General features: G+C 44.4%; 3 protein-coding genes across 3 annotated transcripts in view; 1 reads left to right on the top strand and 2 right to left on the bottom strand.

Annotated features, from left to right (window-relative positions):
- Nucleotides 1–651: 651 nt before the first annotated feature.
- On the top strand, nucleotides 652–3,023 carry LOC124653549 (pentatricopeptide repeat-containing protein At3g09650, chloroplastic-like). The gene has a single exon (XM_047192604.1). The coding sequence runs from the start codon at nucleotides 676–678 to the stop codon at nucleotides 2,836–2,838; it is 2,163 nt and encodes a 720-aa protein (XP_047048560.1). The 5' UTR covers nucleotides 652–675; the 3' UTR covers nucleotides 2,839–3,023.
- A 1,162-nt stretch (nucleotides 3,024–4,185) lies between these two features.
- On the bottom strand, nucleotides 4,186–9,118 carry LOC124656482. Its single transcript, XM_047195218.1, has 11 exons — nucleotides 9,019–9,118; nucleotides 8,585–8,764; nucleotides 8,256–8,512; nucleotides 8,150–8,166; nucleotides 8,037–8,040; nucleotides 7,814–7,952; nucleotides 7,549–7,652; nucleotides 6,886–7,053; nucleotides 4,532–6,150; nucleotides 4,333–4,444; nucleotides 4,186–4,194 (listed from the first exon to the last, which is right to left on the bottom strand). Exons 1-11 carry the CDS (start codon nucleotides 9,038–9,040, stop codon nucleotides 4,186–4,188), a joined length of 2,631 nt encoding a protein of 876 aa, XP_047051174.1. The 5' UTR covers nucleotides 9,041–9,118.
- Nucleotides 9,119–16,843: 7,725 nt separating this feature from the next.
- The window catches only part of LOC124658241, a 3,310-nt gene continuing 825 nt past the window's right edge, over nucleotides 16,844–19,328 (bottom strand). The window contains exons 2-3 of the mRNA XM_047196629.1: nucleotides 18,584–18,804; nucleotides 16,844–17,630 (exon numbers count right to left, since the gene is read on the bottom strand). Of these exons, the coding sequence (XP_047052585.1) occupies nucleotides 17,010–17,630; nucleotides 18,584–18,804 (842 nt within the window). The 3' untranslated portion in view covers nucleotides 16,844–17,009. The remainder of the gene's footprint in view (nucleotides 17,631–18,583; nucleotides 18,805–19,328) is intronic.

Genomic DNA, 19,328 nt, shown 5'->3' with positions numbered 1-19,328 from the left:
GCACTCTATAAGAATACATGAACATGTTCTTAAACACATACACTCCCTCCGTTCCGAAGTAATTGGCTCAATTTTATCTAGATACACGTATCTATTTGGAACGGAAAGAGTACGTTTTTAGGAATCCTTAACATGTTTCCATAATACATGAACATTATGAACATATTCTTTTTCTTGTTGCAATGATTTTTTTCCAACGTGCACGGATTCTTTATGGGAATCGCATGAGCATATTTTTGAAATATTATGTGTTTGTTTTAGATTTGTGGACATTCTTATTTATATACATAAACAATTTTAAACTGATTTATGGAATTAACTAAATATATATATTTTGCATTAGGGGGGAAATCTATATACTTGGTAATGGGCTGGATGAAGTGCCGGTCTACAGGCAATATTGTGCTATCCCTCGCTACAAGCAGGGATCCTCAGTCCGTGAAGCAATGGATCCATATTCTTTGGGCCCTGAATATTGGTGGGCTGAGTGAGCCTAGCTTGGTAGAGATTCGGCCACGATTTGGAAGAGGCTCCACACGAAGAAACAAAAATTGAAAGGATTTGATTGTATTCGTGTGTGTGTGAGACACTCACAGTTTAACACGTCAGCGTCATCCTCTACTTCTTCTTCTTCCCCTCGTGCAGACCAGAACAGAGCAAAGCAGAGCATCCATCATGCTGCACGGCAAGCTCCGCCTCCAGCCCCATCCTCACCCTCCGGTCGCCCCCTTCTCCGTCCCACCGCCATTCTCGCCGCCCACCACCTCCTCCTCCTCCTCCTCGCGCAGCCACCACCTCGTCCACTCAGCCATTTCCCCCGCCGCGCCACTCTCTACCACCAACCAAGACGATGACGCGCTCCTCGCCCTCCTCCGCGCCGGCGACACCGACGCCGCCTACCGCCTCTTCGCCTCCTCCCCCTCCCTCCCCGAGTCCCCCACCGCCGCCTCCCGCCTCCTCGCCCAGCTCTCCTACACCTCCACCTCCTCCCGCACCTTCTCCCGCGCCGCGGGCCTCCTCCACCGCCTCCGCGCCCAGGGCGGCCTCACCCTCCTCGACGCCAACTCCCTCTCCCTCGCCGCCTCCGCCGCCGCCCGCTCCGGCAGCGCCCACCTCGCCTACTCCCTCCTCCTCTCCATGCTCCGCCGCGGCCTCCTCCCCGACCGCCGCGCCTACACGGCCGCCGTCTCCCGCCTCGGCCCCGCCCGCGCGCTCCGCCTCTTCGACGCCGTCCTCCACCACCTCCGCCGCGCCCCGCCCGACCCCTCCTCGTCCTTCTCGCTCCCCGACACGGCCGCCTTCAACGCCGCGCTCAGCGCCTGCGCGGACGCGGGCGACTGCCGCCGCTTCCACAACATCTTCAACGAGACGCGCAACTGGGGCGCCGGCGCCGCGCCCGACGCCCTCACCTACAACATCGCCATCAAGATGTGCGCGCGTGCCGGCCGCCGGGACCTCGTCGCGCGCGTGCTCGAGCGGATGCTCGCCGCCGGCCTCGCCCCCTGCGCCACCACCTTCCACTCCCTCGTCGCCGCCTACGTCGGCTTCGGCGACATCCCCACGGCAGAGAAAATCGTGCAGGCCATGCGGGAAGGCCGCGCCGACGTCTGCCTCCTGCTCCGGCAAGTTGCATCATCCGACGAAAACAACATCCCCGACGAGCACAGCGCTGTGCTTGAGGACATCGTCGGGGCCAGGCCGGACGAGGCGCCGCTGCTGCCGAGGACGTACCCGCCAAACTCCAGGGTGTACACGACGCTGATGAAGGGGTACATGAACGCCGGCCGCGTGGACGACGTGGTGGCCATGGCGCGCGCCATGCGGCTGGAGGGGGAGACGATGCCGGAGAGCCGGCCCGACCACGTCACCTACACCACGGTGATATCCACCCTCGTGGCCGCGGGCGACGTAGACCGCGCGCACTCCGTGCTCGACGAGATGGGAAGAGCGGGGGTGCCGGCGACCCGGGTGACGTACAACGTGCTCATCAAGGGCTACTGCCAGCAGCTGCAGATGAGCAGGGCCAGGGAGCTCCTGGAGGAGATGACCACCGACGCCGGCATCGAAGCCGACGTGGTCACGTACAACACCCTCATGGATGGGTGCGTGCTCATGGACGACAGCGCCGGCGCGCTGGCCCTGTTCAACGAGATGCGGTCGCGCGGGGTGCCGCCGTCCACGGTGAGCTACACGACGCTGATGAAGGCGTTCGCGGCGTCGGGGCAGCCCAAGGTGGCGCTCAAGGTGTTCGAGGAGATGGACAAGGACCCCAGGGTGACGGTGGACAGGGCGGCATGGAACATGCTGGTGGATGGGTACTGCCAGCAAGGTCTGCTGGACACGGCGAAGCAGACGGTGGAGAGGATGAAGGAGCGCGGCGTGCAGCCGGACGTGGCCACCTACGGCAGCCTGGCCAAGGGGGTCGCCATTGCCAGGAAGCCCGGGGAGGCGCTGCTGCTGTGGAACGAGGTCAAGGAGCGGTGCGAGGCCGGCGCCGGTGGCAAGCCACCGTTTAAACCCGACGAGGAGCTCCTCGACGCGCTCGCCGACGTGTGCGTCCGGGGAGCCTTCTTCAAGAAGGCGCTGGAGATCGTGGCGTGCATGGAGGAGAACGGCATCGCGCCCAACAAGACCAAGTACAAGAAGATCTACATCGAGATGCACTCCAGGATGTTCACCAGCAAGCACGCGTCGCAGGCGAGGCAGGACCGCCGACGGGAGCGCAAGCGGGCGGCCGAGGCATTCAAGTTCTGGCTCGGCTTGCCCAACTCCTACTACGGCAGCGAGTGGCGGATCAGCCCCCTTGTAGGCAGCGACAACGATGACGACCTCAGCTAGAGCACAACCCCTCTTCCTTCTGCATCTCCTCCCAAGAAAGTTTTGACAACTACAAAGAGATACTAGCATACTGCTGCATACATAATACTGATGTTGTATCACTACATAAATCGTGGCAAGTTTTCCTTGTATGAGTAAGGCTTCCATCTCATACTGTTGCTCGATCGCTTCATTAGATTAGTAGGGACATAAAAATGCCTTGTCAGATATTTTGGCGTTAAGATAACATTCAGACAGTTTGCTGCTAATGAGGATTCAGAAGAAATGATCTCTTTATTTACCAAGCATTGCTTGTGTCGTGATCCAACAGTAGTGATTTTACAATTCAATGGAACAATGTCAGGTAACAAACAAAAGAACCTCAACGAGGATGTTGTATTGAACAAAGTAAGATTCAGTGGCAGATCTCACAAGGCTCCGAGCTGTGCTCTGACTTTGTACAGCGTGTCTGCTGGTACCTCGAGAGAAGGTGAAGCGCAGCTGAGCAGGTTAAGGGGTGTCAGTTGTCCGAACGTTTTTGGAGTACTTGGTACAGTCAAATGGACCAACATCTTGAGCTTTGCGTTTAACCTACAAAGACAGACGCAAAACATCTTGAATTCCAGCAGATGACAAAGAGTCATACCGTATGCATGATCTTCAGTTTGTAAGGAATCTACTGGTCCTAGCTGAATCAGTATCCTCGTTTTCTCATTGCCGAAAATCGATTTGATATTGTAAATTTAAATTGTGCATTTCAAGAACAGAACTTCTCACATCAAGACTGAAAAAAATGGACCTTCTATTAAGATTTTTTTAAACATGGAACTTATTGTAAGTAAAGTAGATTTATTGCATGTCCCATGTACACATTCCTAAACCTCACGAAACATCAAAGCACCACCTGGTGCATGTTTAGAGGATATGAATTATTTGCAATTGTGCAAGAGCGTACCGGTGACCAAGGACTGGGCTCTGGGGTAGTTTTATCGGTAGGAGAATTTTGAACAGCTCCACTCTTCTGTTCCAAAACTTCCTGTTAAAACATATTAACACGTCAGATGCAAACCTCGTAGTGACGATGGTGATAGAATCAGTGGAACTTGTAAGTTATAACAGCCAGAAGTAAGATGAACACTAATGTTCTGGTAAAATTAAAAAGAAGCCATTGCACACTTATATACCTTAATCCAAGTATGAGAATATATCTATATGCAATGTGCCGCCAGGGAATATATCAATGCAATGGTCCTAAATCAGCTACTACCCAGATACTGTATTCATATATGATTATCAGGATGCTTGATCAGATTCATCCACGTAATATACAAACAGAGAACTACAAAACTGAAGGATTATATTGGTATACTAACGTTTCTGCATAATTAGGGCAAGGGTATATCGTACATTCTAGCTATATAGAACATCACACTTACAGAAAATCCAGATAATTACCAGAAGTACTTATTCATATACAAAAAAGTTTGAAAAGTCAATTATGTCATGAAAACAGACCTCCCCGCAAGCCTCCATGGCAGCAAGCCATTCTTCCGAAAATGGTACCAATTGTTTTAGATGATTTTTTATGATGGTATTTGTGCCTGGTCTGTGCACTGCCTTGGTCTTTCTGCAAAAGATAAGGAGAAACTATCAATGCACTATGCAAATGAAGCCATTTAACTTTATGCATTTGATATACTTGGTGCATGCATACCCTATAGGTGATGGATCCTCTAGAGTTAACAACTCGTTTTTGTCAAGCTCCATATCGTCTTCAGTATTTGCTTCTTCCAATAAAACCCGTTGTCTTTCCACTGGCAAAGAATCATGTGTTTCTGTCTTACAGTCAATCACGACTTCTTTTGAATCACTAAAATCAGTACAAGGCACAGGTGCTCCTGGTTCCATAGGTGGACATTCTGTACTCCTATAATCATGGTCGTATTCAGACCCTATTAACAGCTGAACTTCCTTGCTAATCAGTGGACTATCTGAGTCAATATCCATATCTTCTTCAGCATTGGGTTCTTCCAATAAAAGAGGCTGTCTTTCCACTGCCAAAGAATCATGTGTTTCTGTCCTAAAATCTACTGTGACTTCTTTTAGATCACTAAAATCAGCACAAGGTACAGGTGCTTCTGGTTCTATAGGGAGGCATTCTGTACGCCTATAATCGTTGTCACAATCACACCCTACTAAGAGCTGAGCTTCCTTGCCAATCAATGGACTATCTGACTCAAAGTTGACACTACCATCAGTATTTGGTTTGTCTGATGAATTAGGTTGGGCTTCATTACAAAAGGAAGCAGGCAAATCTGCTGTACCATCAGCTGAAGCTGGTTTTATATCAACTGAATTACCACACTGTGGCACCCGATCTTCCCATGTTGTAGACTCTACTGATTTCATAGTGGAAGATTCAGTACGTTGTTGATTGCAGGAATCAAAATCTCGCAAGAAGTCAGGACCTGAAGTGCAACTGTTGCCTTCTGAGAAAGAAACTGAGACCATTGTCTCTCCAGAAAGAGAATTTTCCAGGTCAATTGCTACACCAGCACAATTTTCTGACTTACTTTCATAAATGAAACCGTCAAGGGTGCGCAATTCAGAATTGCAAGACGATGACAATATACTCGCAGCAATAGGTTTCATTGAGCCGATGGCGGCTTCATGAGAACAGGAATCCTCAACATGCTCAATGGTTGAGGGGCAAATAGATTTTAGGGAGTGGGAATCCTCACTAGGTTCAGTTCTGTTCATAATGCCCCCTTCTGCTACATGTGATGCAACAATATCCACATTTGGCATGCCATTTCTGGAACCACTATTCTTTTCTGAACCAGGTGATTGTGTAGTAGCTCCACTTCCAGCAGAGAAGCAATCAACCTTCTGCGTTGGTTCAGTATTTGCATTTCTTGAATTTGCTGAGCACGTTGTTATACCTTCTGACAAGGATTCTTTCCCAGAACACACATTGCCATGCTCTAGAGCAGGTAATGAAGAGACCAAAGTGTTGATTGCAGGATGCACAACCGGCTCTGAATTGGTAGGGCAATTGGTTGGCAGCTGCGCTGTAAGACAGAGTCTGCTTTTCAAATCCTCAGGCTGCTTATATCTAGGAGGCTTTGCAAGTGCTGACGTAGTTCTAGTAAAGCAGACCTTTGCATTTCCTTGAGCAGTATCACCATTTGATACAGGAGTCTGAGATAGCCTGCTATTTACATACTCAGACTGCTTATATCTGGGAGGCTTTGCAAGTGATGAAGTATTTCGAGTAACACAGCTCTTTGTGTTTCCTTGAGCAGCATCACCATGTGACACAAGAGCCTTTTCCTGAAAACAATCATTCAATCAGTGAAGTTTTGACAGTGTTCAAGAAAAAAAGTTTGACAAAATACCAAAAAAAAACAATCAAGAAAGTAAGAATTAAATGACAAAGTCAAACCAACAGATTTCAGAAGTTCAAGAGCGATAAAACTTCGAAGCTAAGTTAATCAAAGTCAAGCAACGTCTCTTTGTACAACTGTACAAGCAGACACCAGGATTCGACTCCCATTGGCATAATTTATTTCATGGGGTGCCTGGTGTCCTGGTCATTCTTGTACAAACTATGGCACCAGGTGCTAGTGCCTTGTTGGTCAGGTTTTCTTATGGAAAAATTAAAAGTAGTGTCTGTAGCATGGTCATCTCTTTCACAAGAAATTTCATATCATTCCATGAACAAAAGCAAATTATACATAACCCTATAGCAATTAATTGCTAATGCACTCCAAATTTCCACACAGATCAGGATATCAACACCATTGTCTCATACATTTGCAGGGAACTAGTTTGCAACGTTTAGTGATATGCAGACAAGAACGTTGCGTAGAATACTAGAATCACATGTCTACTTATTACTCAGGTAGCTGTAATATAATTGCATTATTTTCCATACCAAGCATTGAACAACAAACAACACCAGTGCACTAAACCACAAAGGAAAAGACATATATTCTGAAAAAGGCAAAAAAATGTAAATGTAAAATCATCACATGTGATTAGGGACTAGGTTTGGAAGAACATAACCTGAGAGAAAAAACCAACTGAAGGTGAAGGCATGCGAAGTGCTGATGGTTTAGCAGAAGTTGATGCAGGGACACCAATGAAACTGGAGGGCCTATTTTGTGTATATGTTGAATAACTTGCACATTTCCTAGAACTACTGCCTTCTCCATGGAGGGCTGTAACAGGCTCCTGAAAAATAAAAAGATCTGTTTCATTTACTGCAAACAAGAATGCAGAAAAAATCCCCAGCTTAAGAGGTCATGTTAGCACTAAGTTTTCTTTCCATACATAAGATTGAAAATAAAATCTAGGTGCCCTTTTTCTCTAGCAAGGATGCTAGATGCCATGCTCACATGTTTACTCCCTTGGATAATTAAATAATTTAATTGAAACATTTTTGAGATGGTCAAAAACTACATATATCAAGATTTGTAAATCTAAATCTGTGGACTCTAAGAGAAACAAATACAATACAGAATGAAGTTGCTTACAGTTCGAAAATTCAGACCTTAAATATCCACATTTTTTCAAGTGCCTAAAACTGCATATATAGGCATGATTTTAGACCTTTAGTTTTATCTAGGGAAGTGATGAAAATTCAGGGATAGAATGACATTGCTTGAAATATCGGTGGCAGATAGACAAGTTTCCCATATTAAGATGGTACTTAGTACAAGAACTCACCACATCCTTCTCTGTGGTAAGTCCAGAGGATTTAGTTGAAGATGTAGGCTTAATCTTCGACTTTAGCTGGAGTGCCTCCACTCTACTTGGGTGATCGGTTTTAACTGAAAATAGCAGTGCCATGAGTTAGCTAGTTGGTAGTAGCATACAAGAGTGCAAATAAAGTAAAGTTAAACAACAGACAAATGTCACTGAGGTAAAGTAAAAGAAATCCATGAGTTCACAAAGACTGAACTTCCTTCAAAAGAAATATACACAAGAATACCTGGAGGTAACTTTGTGTTTGATTTGCAGATATTTGTCGCTGATAAGGTACTTTTAGGGACCATAGGGATAGAAGGCTGCAATGACTTTTTGGGTGTTCTTATCATTTGAGTTGTAGCATTTGAATTTGACGCCTTCTTCTGTGTATAACCAAGTTAAGACTAACAACATGTGTAGTTACCAAGACTTAAACTTCGCGACAACAGTATCGACGATAAGTTAACCGTACTGTTGGTAACAAAAAATAAAGACTTGTACAATTATCCTAAAATATCACAAAGGATATGCATATCCTGCTGGTGACCTCGGTATCAAATTTTGAATGCTTCGCGCTGACCTCTTATCCTGCTTTTCCTGAAATTGACCAGAAAGAGGAATGATATTGCATGATAATTAGTGTCCCCACTACCATGAACAAACTATGCGCTGGATTACGAACTGACCGGAAGTTCTCTCTGTTCAACCCGCTCGGAAATTTTTGCAGGAGAAAACAATTTCCTTCCCTTGTTCTCGGCGCTACGATACTTCACAAGCAATTTGCCACGGGAACTCTCTGCGACATCCTTCAGTATGGATGCACTGCCAGTTCTCCCAACCCTACACAACGGGGAAACGGTACCACCAACCCCTGAGCCAGGGCTCCTGCTTGGCTTCATTTGGGAGCCACTGAGCACAGAAAGCTCCGAATTATCTAAAACGCCTGCGAAATTTCACAAAGCCCGTCAGCTCCAGCCCGATCTGGCACAAAGATGTGGGAAGGAATTACTCGCACCTTCTTCGGTGAAGAAAGCCGGGTTCCATGCGATGCTCTTCCTGAGGTTGAACCCCCCGGGCTTCTTCTTCCTCTTTGTAGAGACAGCCCCCTCCCTGTGCAGGGTCGGGCAACCGGACATAATGTTGCGGTCTTGGCGGATATTCTCTTTGTCGCCCTTTTCCATGAGTGGTGGAGAATCTGTGCTAGATCAGAAATCTAGAATTACTACCCATGAATCCGCCACTGGATGCTGTGAATCCGTACCGATGGACGCAGCATAAGAGCGGTCCAGACCAAGTAAAATCGAGAGGGAAGTTTGGTCGCGCTGAAGACGGCGGACGAGAACGCAGACGCGTAACCTAGGACTTACATTGGATAACAGAATCAAACCGCGCGCGCACACAGAGGGATGGGGCGGAGGGGGGAGGGTAGCGGGTAGCGGGGTGGCTCACCGATGTGGAGCGGCGAATCCATGCGTAGATGCGGACCTTGACGGAGATGCAGTCTTAGCCGGGGTCGTCGGAGGCGGAGGCGGAGGCGGCGCCGGGAACGGCGAAATGAGATGGCGATGGCCGACGGGGAACTGAATCTTTTGGGGTTTTTTTTTTTACATGTTTGGGGGGGTTGGTTTTGGTTCTCTGTTTCGTTCGAATCGGCTGCCCAGCGGGAACTTAAAAATTGGAGGGTCAGCAACAGCGTCCAAACAATAGGATTGACATAATCCTGTCCTTATCTCAAAAAAAAAAAAAAAAAAAAAAAAGACATAATCCTGTCCGTCCGATCCCCTTTCCAAACAAAAAATATTCCCTTCATCCCAAAATGTAAGAAGCAGTTGACTTTTTCTGGTGGGCAATGCACAAGTTTGACTATGACTTTGATTTATAGTTTGTCTGTAAATTTAGTACTCCCTTTGTCCTAAAAAGGATGTCGGGAGGGTCGTGCAGCCCCGCTCCTTTGCACCACTTATGTGCATGCTTTAGTGTTGTTCGGCCGTGGAGGAACCACCAAGGGGTTGTCGTGGATCTTTCGAAGTGGCGTGGTGGTCCAGCGTGGTATACATTTGAGCAGCAGGGGAGGGGAGGGGTGTACTCAAAGATGAAGATGAAAAGATGATTCAACGGCCAACGGATACAGTATCAGGGTACATGGGAGAGCGGAGGAGCTGCTCTTGGGTGGCAGTGTAGCAACGGTCATAGTGCAAGGACGTGGGGGAATTCCACAACACCCATATCTTATCTGATTTAATGGGCACATGTTCACAACTTGGGAGGACTACTACGTACTAAGAATTGGTATACCCCGACGTGGTAATTTGGTGGGGGTGAGGGAGCTTTCTCAAGGGGGTTAAGAGTCACGCCTCCATCTGCAATGGTGATAGACATCGGGTCACAAGAGCCAATTGGAGGGCCAACAACCAGTGAGACAAGAACTATGACTGGACTGGTGGTGTGTGTGGTTAAAGGGACCGGTTGTTGTCTCGTGTGAGGTACATTATTGTTGAAACGAACTCCTAAATCCTACCATTTGACGCTCTTTTGCCTTGTGACGCCCCAGTCGGGCGACACATGAGGTAAAGGCTAGCTGCCTCTAGCCATGGTCCCTCCTTTTGCCGCTAGTGGTGGTTGTCATCGTGCAAAGGTTGTTCTACAGACAGTGACAACATGTCTTCTCTATCATTTTGGTGTTGTGCTGCGGAGTTTGCGGTGCTTTGCGCCGAGGCAGCACGAAGGACCCACAAGGAAGGCAAATATGGCATGCGGAGAGTCAGGGCCGGTCCTTAGAGCGGGGCGCTCGCCCTAGGCCCTCAGGAGTTAGGGCCCTGGCCCAAATAAATTTTTGCATGCTTAGTACGTTTATACTTATATTTTGGTTGTAGAGTTTGAAATAATTCTAGAAAATATAAACTCCCTAAGCTATAGTTTACTGTGCCTCTTATCAAACATATATTTCAATATTTACACTTAGAACCTACCCGTTTAGAATAATTCTATAAAATATACAAGGTCCAAGCTGCAGCTTACCATGCATCTACTCCAATTCCATTTAAAAATATTTTTATATTTAAAAATATTCTTTTTCGAAGACACGATTTCTCTCAAACCTTTCCAAATTTCTAGAACAACACCGACCCTCATAAATTTTCCGTGATTACTTCTAGAGATAATATGTATATACACATTTACACAAGTAGTTATTGATAAAAATAAAAATCATTTATATAGTTTGGTTGATTAATATAAATAAATATTTCAAACGTCTTCGCCAAGATTCTAACGACCATGGATTTTTCAAATTTAAATATTATTTAGTTTATTATTGTATTACCCTAATATTTCTCTTACCAAATACTAATATTTTTAAAGTTGCATGTGTGAGGGAGATTGTCAAGGGGTCAGAACACCAATCATGCATAAACTTTAAGTAATATGTAAAAACTTATCATAAATAATAGAGTAGGGGGCATGGCCCCCTAACCTAAGAAAACTTCAATACAGTGAACAAGGTGCCCTTGGCGTCATTTCTCCCTAGGCCCCCTGAAATCTATGGACCGGCCCTGAGGAGATTCGATCTAGCCCAAGATGGTCATGGTGGCGACAAGGCCATGTGAGGAGGGTGTCCCTGCTTCAAATGGCTCAGTTCTACTCTTTGCATGTGGGCATGCGGTGGGGTAGAAAAATATATGGTTTTGGGGGATGATGCGGCCTAAGATGGCTTGTCCGGAACATATATAGGTGATGGTGGTGGTGCTCGAGCCAAGGAAAGTGCGGACTGGGTACGCCCTCTCTAGTACTGATGGTTGTGGTGTCACTGGGACGACTTTCCTAGTTTAAGTGTGATTTCTTTGGATGAAAGTCCTATAGTCGTGATTGACACCTGTTGATGCCGCTGAAGATGAGATCGGTGTGTGTCTTTGGCCTGGTTGATGGTGTAACCGAGAAAATCCACCGTCTCTCCATCCTGAAATCTTGCCATTAAAAACCGACATCCGTGTTGTTGGATTACCGACGGCGGTGGCCCCGATGTTGTTATATACATTGATGAAAACATTGTTGGAGACAAGATCCCTTTGTGGAATCACACCTGGTTTCTCAGTGAGCGGTTTCACTTATGGGATGAGCATGAAGTGGTCGGATGGGGCAGTCTGCAGGCTAAAGGTGGTGGCGGCTAGAGCACTTGTTTGTTGTCCTCTCAAGACCAGAGCAGCACATGTGCACTTCCCTTCGGTTATGCCTTCTCTCTTTAGGTTAGATGAGGTGGAGGAACATGCTTGTGGTAGAATTGACGGTGCAGCGTTGGGGAGTGCAGTAGTGCACCTTGCTATGGTTGCGGTGAAGTCGTGAGAGTGGGGCAATGTACGATGACACCATTGTTGCTAGTGGTGTGCTTCTTTTGTGCTTGTGTCGTGCTTAGTTGGTCGATGTTTTTACGTCTTGTGGTGCTTTAGATCTAGTCAAAATAGATGGCTCGTTGTTGTTAAGGGGTTTACCCTTTTTTCTCTAATAAACAGAATCTTAGTATCTTTTATCTACTCCAAAATTATATCACTTCTTCCAAACTGCTTCCATCAACATCGTCTCTAATTTTCTCACCTCGCTCTCCTCCTCTCCATTACCCATCTCATGCCCCTTTGTGTCCACTAAGTCAAGTTGATTTGTGATCGATCCCTACCACTAGTTAGAAGGGATATCACAGGTCACAACACCATGTGCTATCAAAAGAGATCGATGGAGCTCACACGGAACACACGACTTGCCGGCTAGCTAGGTCTTGCGGTCTTATGAGAACTAACATGTGGTTGGATGGTTAGGAGGGCAGTGACACCTCCGTTCCACCAGAGTTCAAACCCCATGTTTAACATTTTGGTGTCTCATAAAAAATGGAATATTCTTTCAATGGGAAGTGACATTCCCGTCGACAACGAGGCACATGTGGTGACCTCGTCAATTTTAAGACCAGTTGGATTAGTTTATTGGACCTAGTCCCTTGAAGATGCTCATAGGCCTAGGGTGTGCATGTGAGCGATCATAGGAGTGAGTGTATGTACGTACTTGTGAGCGTCTGCCTCTGTACTGTGTTCCACAATAAAAAAAGGATCTTGCACTCTTCCTAGTTTTTTAACAATCAGTATCATATATATAAGAAAATTACGCATGAGTTATCTCCAGTGATTACACAATAAAGTCTAAAAAGGAGCAAAAGTAGTCAATCAACATCGAAAAAAGTACCAACACTAGTATGCCAGGAAAAATCAACTGAACTTCTCGATTGTCATCGTTGGGAAACCGAGAGTACGAATGACATGGGGTATCACGACAATGGCCATGGTTATGGACTTGGATTTTAGGGAAGAAAATGATGTTGGTGAATTCATCGGCGTACAAACAACACAACACACGGGACGCAATTTACCTAGCTTTAGACTCCCGGAGGGAAAACCCTACGTGATGCTTGACTGCTTGATTGGTGAGGGTTGGGAACACTGTCTCCATGATGGCTATGTTGTGATGTAAGGTGCGTATCGAGCGATATGTGTATCTATCCTTCCCGCCGGTCCCTCATGGTCCTTATATGGGAGGCCATGATCACAACTCCGGGTCGGTTACATGTTTGGATACCCTTGTATGGGCTCGTACTTCTGTTGCATGCCAGGTTCCTGGGCTTTGACTGTTATTGTATCTTGGGCTTCACGTGTCTTATATTGGACCACACCAGGTATGGGTACTCGACATGGTATGCCCACATCAACGAATTACCATTACCAAAGACGTAGCAGCCGGGACAAATTTTGCAAGCATAATTCTCCTCGTGGTAACCATGAAAAAATATGCAAAATTGATTTACCGGAGCAAGATTCGAAGGCCAAACCTAGAGAATTGTAATCTTCCAACACCACCATTAGCGTCAGGAAGGACATCCCATTGTTGCACGAAGGGTCAAAGCTCACTTATTGCATACCATCTCCATTGAGGCGGAGGCCACAAAGAAGAGGACTACCAAACCCTAACCTACTATGTTGACACAGTATTTTTATTAAAAACTTCATACATAAACTGGGTTCTCCACCCGTTCCGATGATCGTCCAGACAAAGAGAACCGGCCTATGGAGGAGATAGAGGCGGTCCTAGGTTTCACGGGTGAAAAAACAGGCATATTATTGATTAGGGTTTTTTACTAGCTTTTGTTTAGTACTTGGCTCTTAAGAGCTCATTCTAAAACTAGATGATTTCCCGCGCCGTTTCAGCAAATAAGTGGTATAAAATACATCAAATTTCAAATTCAAACATTAAATATATGGGGTATAAAAAATGATGAAAAACAGAAATATAAAAAATCTTGACTATGGCCGACAATTTCAGAATGCAGCTGCACATGCTTAAGATTTGATATAGTTAAATATATTATTCATATTGTTGTTTGAAAAACCAAGAAATAGCTGCTCATTTTAAAGTGCTATGAGAGGAATTGTTAGAAGACAAATATAAGCTCCAGGACTTCTGTTACATTGGACCCTGTACTTTTAGTACCTTGCACTCTCTCCTTTCACGATTGACAAATAAATCATGTTGACTAGGGCTCTATTCTCAGTGAAGGTGCATCTGATTGTTTTTCTTTTAAATTTAGTATGAAATCTTTTCAATTTAGTATGAAATCTGAAGTACTACGGACTTCAGTAGTCATCGATGTTGTCCTTAGACAAGATACGGACAACCATTGAACTGTTTTTTCTCACTTTGTTCTTAGGCTCGCAAACGTGGACTGGTGAAGAGCTTACTCATGATGAAACAATATCGTTCAGTATCTTGGTGCTATTATACATATAATTTCATTCCATTACTTTCATTGTTATAGTTGCAGGGGTAAGCACTTCGGTGTGATTTCTTCTTTGACTAAACCACTCAATTTTATTGTTTCTTAGAGCATGCCAACACAATGCTCCTTTTATTAGCCATTACATGGCTTCTTCCTGATGCTTGACACAAAGTGTCTTTGTTCGGACTTTCCTTTGATTTTTGTTTGTTTCCTTTATAAATTCTCACTCGAGGCTGTCCTAATCCTTCTAATATTTCTTAATTTGCATTTTCAGATGATTGCGCCTTGAAGGTTAGAGGGGTCATGTTGCTTTGTTTATACTCAACTTTTTTGGACAGTCTCCAACTTTTAGCTTGACTATAGTAGTGATTTTTTTGCTGGTGCTAGCTTGATCACTGAAAAGAAAGGAAAATATATTCCTAGGGTTGAGTCTTAATTTTGATATATGCAAAAGTGTTGTCTGTCATTTCTTATGTTGGCTTTTACATCTCATACTTCGAGTTTCCATCAAAACAAGGTGCAAAGTTTATGGTGTGTTTTGAACTTCAGTGATTTCATTGGTTTGAGCTCGAGTTTTTATGATGGACAATTAGTTTTGTCACTTAGTTTGAAGATCCAGGCTGGTACAAACTAACTGCATTATTGTTTCGATGTTTCACTGCACGGAAGACGACATTTCCTGAGAAGAAATAATATTTGAAAGATCAAATGTACTCAGCTTTGTTTGTATTTCAAAGCTTTTTGAAGATCATAGCTTAATGAACAAATACTTGAGCGTCAGGTATCTTTTTTAGGTAATCGCCGGTTATCTTTTCGATATGAATCTAAATCTGTTTGTGCCCACATCCCTGAATATTTAAAATCTTTTTCCCCTAATGATGCAATCGTATACATTGAACAGCCACCAATTAGTATGTATTGAATATAATCCGAGATTTGTGGATGGTTGCTTGCTGCTTGCTACGTATTCTAAATAAATAAAATGTAATTTTCTGGTGTTCAGCTACCAAATTGATTAATTTATGCTTCCAAGTTATGCTCTTATCTCTGAGATTACCCAGGTTTACTCTTTTTGTACATAGACCTTATATTCGTGATTGCACAAATACATTTTTTTGCATATGGCCTACTACAGTTCCTTCCACTCATAATTTCATATTTTCTGCTCCTGCTTATAGCCATGCCATCTTCTCGATACACATTGATGTGCACATGTCAAATGAGATCCTTTCCTCTACATAATGTAAAAAACTTGGAGAACATAAACTTATTATACCTTACACATATACCACACCGGCCACGTTATACCAGGATAACATGCAGGTGGCAAGGTGAAGCTCGCCTATCCATCTAGCACAACAAACTTCAAAGCCAAATATGGCGGCCAGGAGAAAGAGAAAACACTGATTTAGCTAAATTATGAGCCTCTCCGTATTGTGTTCCCGTCGCTTGTGGCTGAGACTTGCTGAGAGGAACAGTTGCTGTCTCATCTTGATCTCCTTAAGCAGAGCACCATATCTGGGACAATGACCATCGTGCAAATTATTGATCACTTCCAAACAATCAGTTGCTATATGAATATGCTGCTCATTGAGATCATTAGCTTAGCTAAAGACAAGGCCTCCACACATGCCAATGCTTCTAAGCTTGCTGGATCAGTAAACCCTTCGATCACTCTTGCCGACGACCCAACGGCAGGTCTATTCACAGTTTAGTTTCACCAGACCATCCGTGGGCCAAATCCAACGAATTGGACCACTCCGACTGCTGGAGTGCTGGTCGGGCTTTTCCTTCCGCGGGAAAGCAGTGTCTAGATCAGATAGAAATCTGTTTATAAAACCCGAGTGTAGAGATAGGGCTCTAAAACTAGTTTTCATGAATTGCTTTCCTTCTAGCCTTCCAAACTGCCCAGAGAGTAACAAGCAGTAGGCTAAAATCATTATGGTTGAGATATTGTTGCATAAAGAATAACAATTGCCGAGGGTTTTGGATTTGATTCATCTTCATCCATCAAAGCCCACACACACAATGACATAGTATACTCAATTAAAGAGTGTTTCCAAGCGTCATTAGCTCCACATAGCGAGCATGATGGCACCGTTGCCATTTCCCTATGATTTAGGACATCTCCCGTATGAAGAGAGAACCTTGCAAGTCTCCAAGCGAAGACTCTGATTTTACTTGGAACTTTGGTCATCCACAATGAACACCATTGTTTCTTTTGATTTTTTGACTGATCCACCAGCACCACTGTCAAACCAATTTTCTCACTGCAGCTTTGTTTCAACTAACATTGATCACTATCTACGTCATCTCATTTTTTTTACGAAAGAGCTACGCCATCTCATTAAGCCCACAACTAACATATTTCTCTAAGCATGCATGCAACCCAACATTAGTGATTACCGTTACTTTTTTGTTTCTTTTCTTTAAATAAATTATTACTTGCAGTCATGGATTCACAAATTTAACCAGATAACAGGACATTAATCTTAAACAGTATACTACTAGAATTCAAGTCATGAGTACACGGTTACACTCCATAGTTTCAGATATATACTTAACATGGAACTGTCAGGCAACCTGAGATAACTCCCGCTAGGCGCTAGCTAACAACAGCCTCGCTGGAAGATCATTCCATCGCTGGAGAAAACCCACGCATTGGATAGCCTTTCAGAAATGGCGACCAGGCCACCGTGACTTGCATCTTGCATAAGCCAACATCAAGCTCACCCGGACTTCTACCAGCCTCCAACGGTTTAAAGAAGGTCTTAGCCTCAGCAACCTTGTCAGCACCTCGAAGCAACAAGGCAGAAACCATCAGCTGACCAAGCCTCTCGACAGATACAACACGACGTGAGAGTTCCACCATGCCATCGGCAGCAGCCACCTTCTCCTCGCCTGAATCGAGCAGCAAGACTTCCATCTGAGGCAGACTGGCAGTACCTGCGGTAAACTGGCCGCGGAACCCAGCTGGCCATGATCCCTCAATGACCCGGACTGTTATAGTGGCCTCGACAGAAGAGACGACGATACCGTATGCCAGCTCCAGAGTGCTGAGCTTGCTGCTGTGAATTATGCTGCTCACAATCGATTCAAGTGGTACATAGCGATCGCAACGCCTGATTAGGAGGCTTAGATCTTTGTCCTCGGATTCAGAACTGCCCTTCACTTTCAACACAGCATCAATGTACACAGATCCATACTTGTGCACAACAGCACGGACGGGACCTGTTAGGACTAAATTCCGATCCTGCATACAATACCATTGATCAAGTAGTGCTTCAAGCATTCCTATGGGAAAGATTTTATTTTAAAGAAATGAAAGGGTCGATGGTTATCTAATCTGTTCATCAAGTTGAACTTAATTATAGTGATTCGGACTGAAAATGTGTGGGAGGCTAATGACAGGAAAAACGACGTAAGGTCAGGGAGGGCAATTTGCCAAGAGCAAATACACTAAGTTGCATCATCAATGATATTTAAACCAGGCCTTCAAACTGAAGGAACCCCTTTCGATAAATGATAAGTAAACTGAAGTCCAAAAACTAGGTAAACAGTGGACAGCACAATCTTCAAATCATCACTTTGGCAAGTCACACTTCAGAAGGGAACACCTAAACTATCAAACATAAGAAAATAAAAGATTGATCTCAAAACAGATTAAGGGACCTGAGCAATGCGCCATACAGAAAATAAAACTAGGCCCATCTGCTCCCAAGTTAGTGTTTGCTTACACCTGACCCAGGTACCTAACTATTGATCACCACTGTTTTCTGATATGTTGCAAGAAGATATGAGCATGACAAAGTTGACATCCAAAGCATATTTCAAACTCATCCACCAGCAAGTACACGGCGCAAACAGTTCATGGAAGGACCAACTTAAGTCAACATACAAAAAACTAGGTGGAATGCAACACAGTTCATGTACATACTTGTTCACATGCAGCCTCTTAGAATTTAGATAGTAACATGTCCAGTGAATTTTGCTAAACCAAAAACCTGTGTTGTATTCCTCAAAAAAAATCTGTGTTGTGTACTTTTCATATTGAACTTTTCTTAATCAAATGCTTTCAATATGTTCTTTGACATGTTTTCAATCTGCTACAACGTGGATGTGCTCAGTGGTCAAACATAAGCTGCAGCGGACATTATTAACAGTAAAGATTGAATTAGACAGCACAGCAAGAAACAAATAAAGAACCTGTTGGGTGAGGGATTGGCAGTTGTCCCTTGTCCGGCAGAAGATAATATTGCGATTATGATCCAGGCTGTCGCGCATAGCGATCGTGCCAAACACATCAAGGGGGCACTGTAAACCACCAGCTATTTCCGCAATCTTGACTGAGAAGATCTGTACGGTACTCGGGTTGCAAGTGAGGTGAGGCATTGGGTTGTCCGTGAAACGCATGCAGGGGATAGGAGCTGTGTGTACATGAGATTTAGATTCAGTAAAAAGATAACACATGGATGAACCGATATAATCCAATCTACAATTGTTATCAGTTTTACAATACTACAACTGTACATCTATATGTCTAGATAATGGTGAAACCCAACTTGTAGGAACATCAATTGATCAACATAAGTTTTTTGAGGGTAAACAGTGGGAGAGTTTCCCACTCCAATTTTTATTAAGTATAAGAGGGTCTGTACAAAGACAAGATATTTACAAATAGTATATATATAACATCAAAAGCACTTAATTGGTTTATAGTGCTTAGCCAATCCTGAAATTGTTGCGGAAAAAATCCTTCATCTTGTGGCTAACTAGGGCAAGCTCTTGGAAGTAAATTGATTCTTGAAAATCTTGGTGTTCCGAAAATCCATATACTCTAAGAGGCAGGTATATAATAATTTCAATAAGGAAAGGTAGATTAAGCTTTGAGTTTAACATCTTCAAAAGTTTCCAAGACAGATAAGTCAATCAACTGATCAACATAGGTAGA

This window comes from Lolium rigidum, chromosome 5, assembly GCF_022539505.1.
Source record: "Lolium rigidum isolate FL_2022 chromosome 5, APGP_CSIRO_Lrig_0.1, whole genome shotgun sequence".
Taxonomy (NCBI): domain Eukaryota; kingdom Viridiplantae; phylum Streptophyta; class Magnoliopsida; order Poales; family Poaceae; genus Lolium; species Lolium rigidum.
Note: the sequence above shows the minus strand (reverse complement) of the source record. Positions and strands in the feature narration are given on the sequence as shown.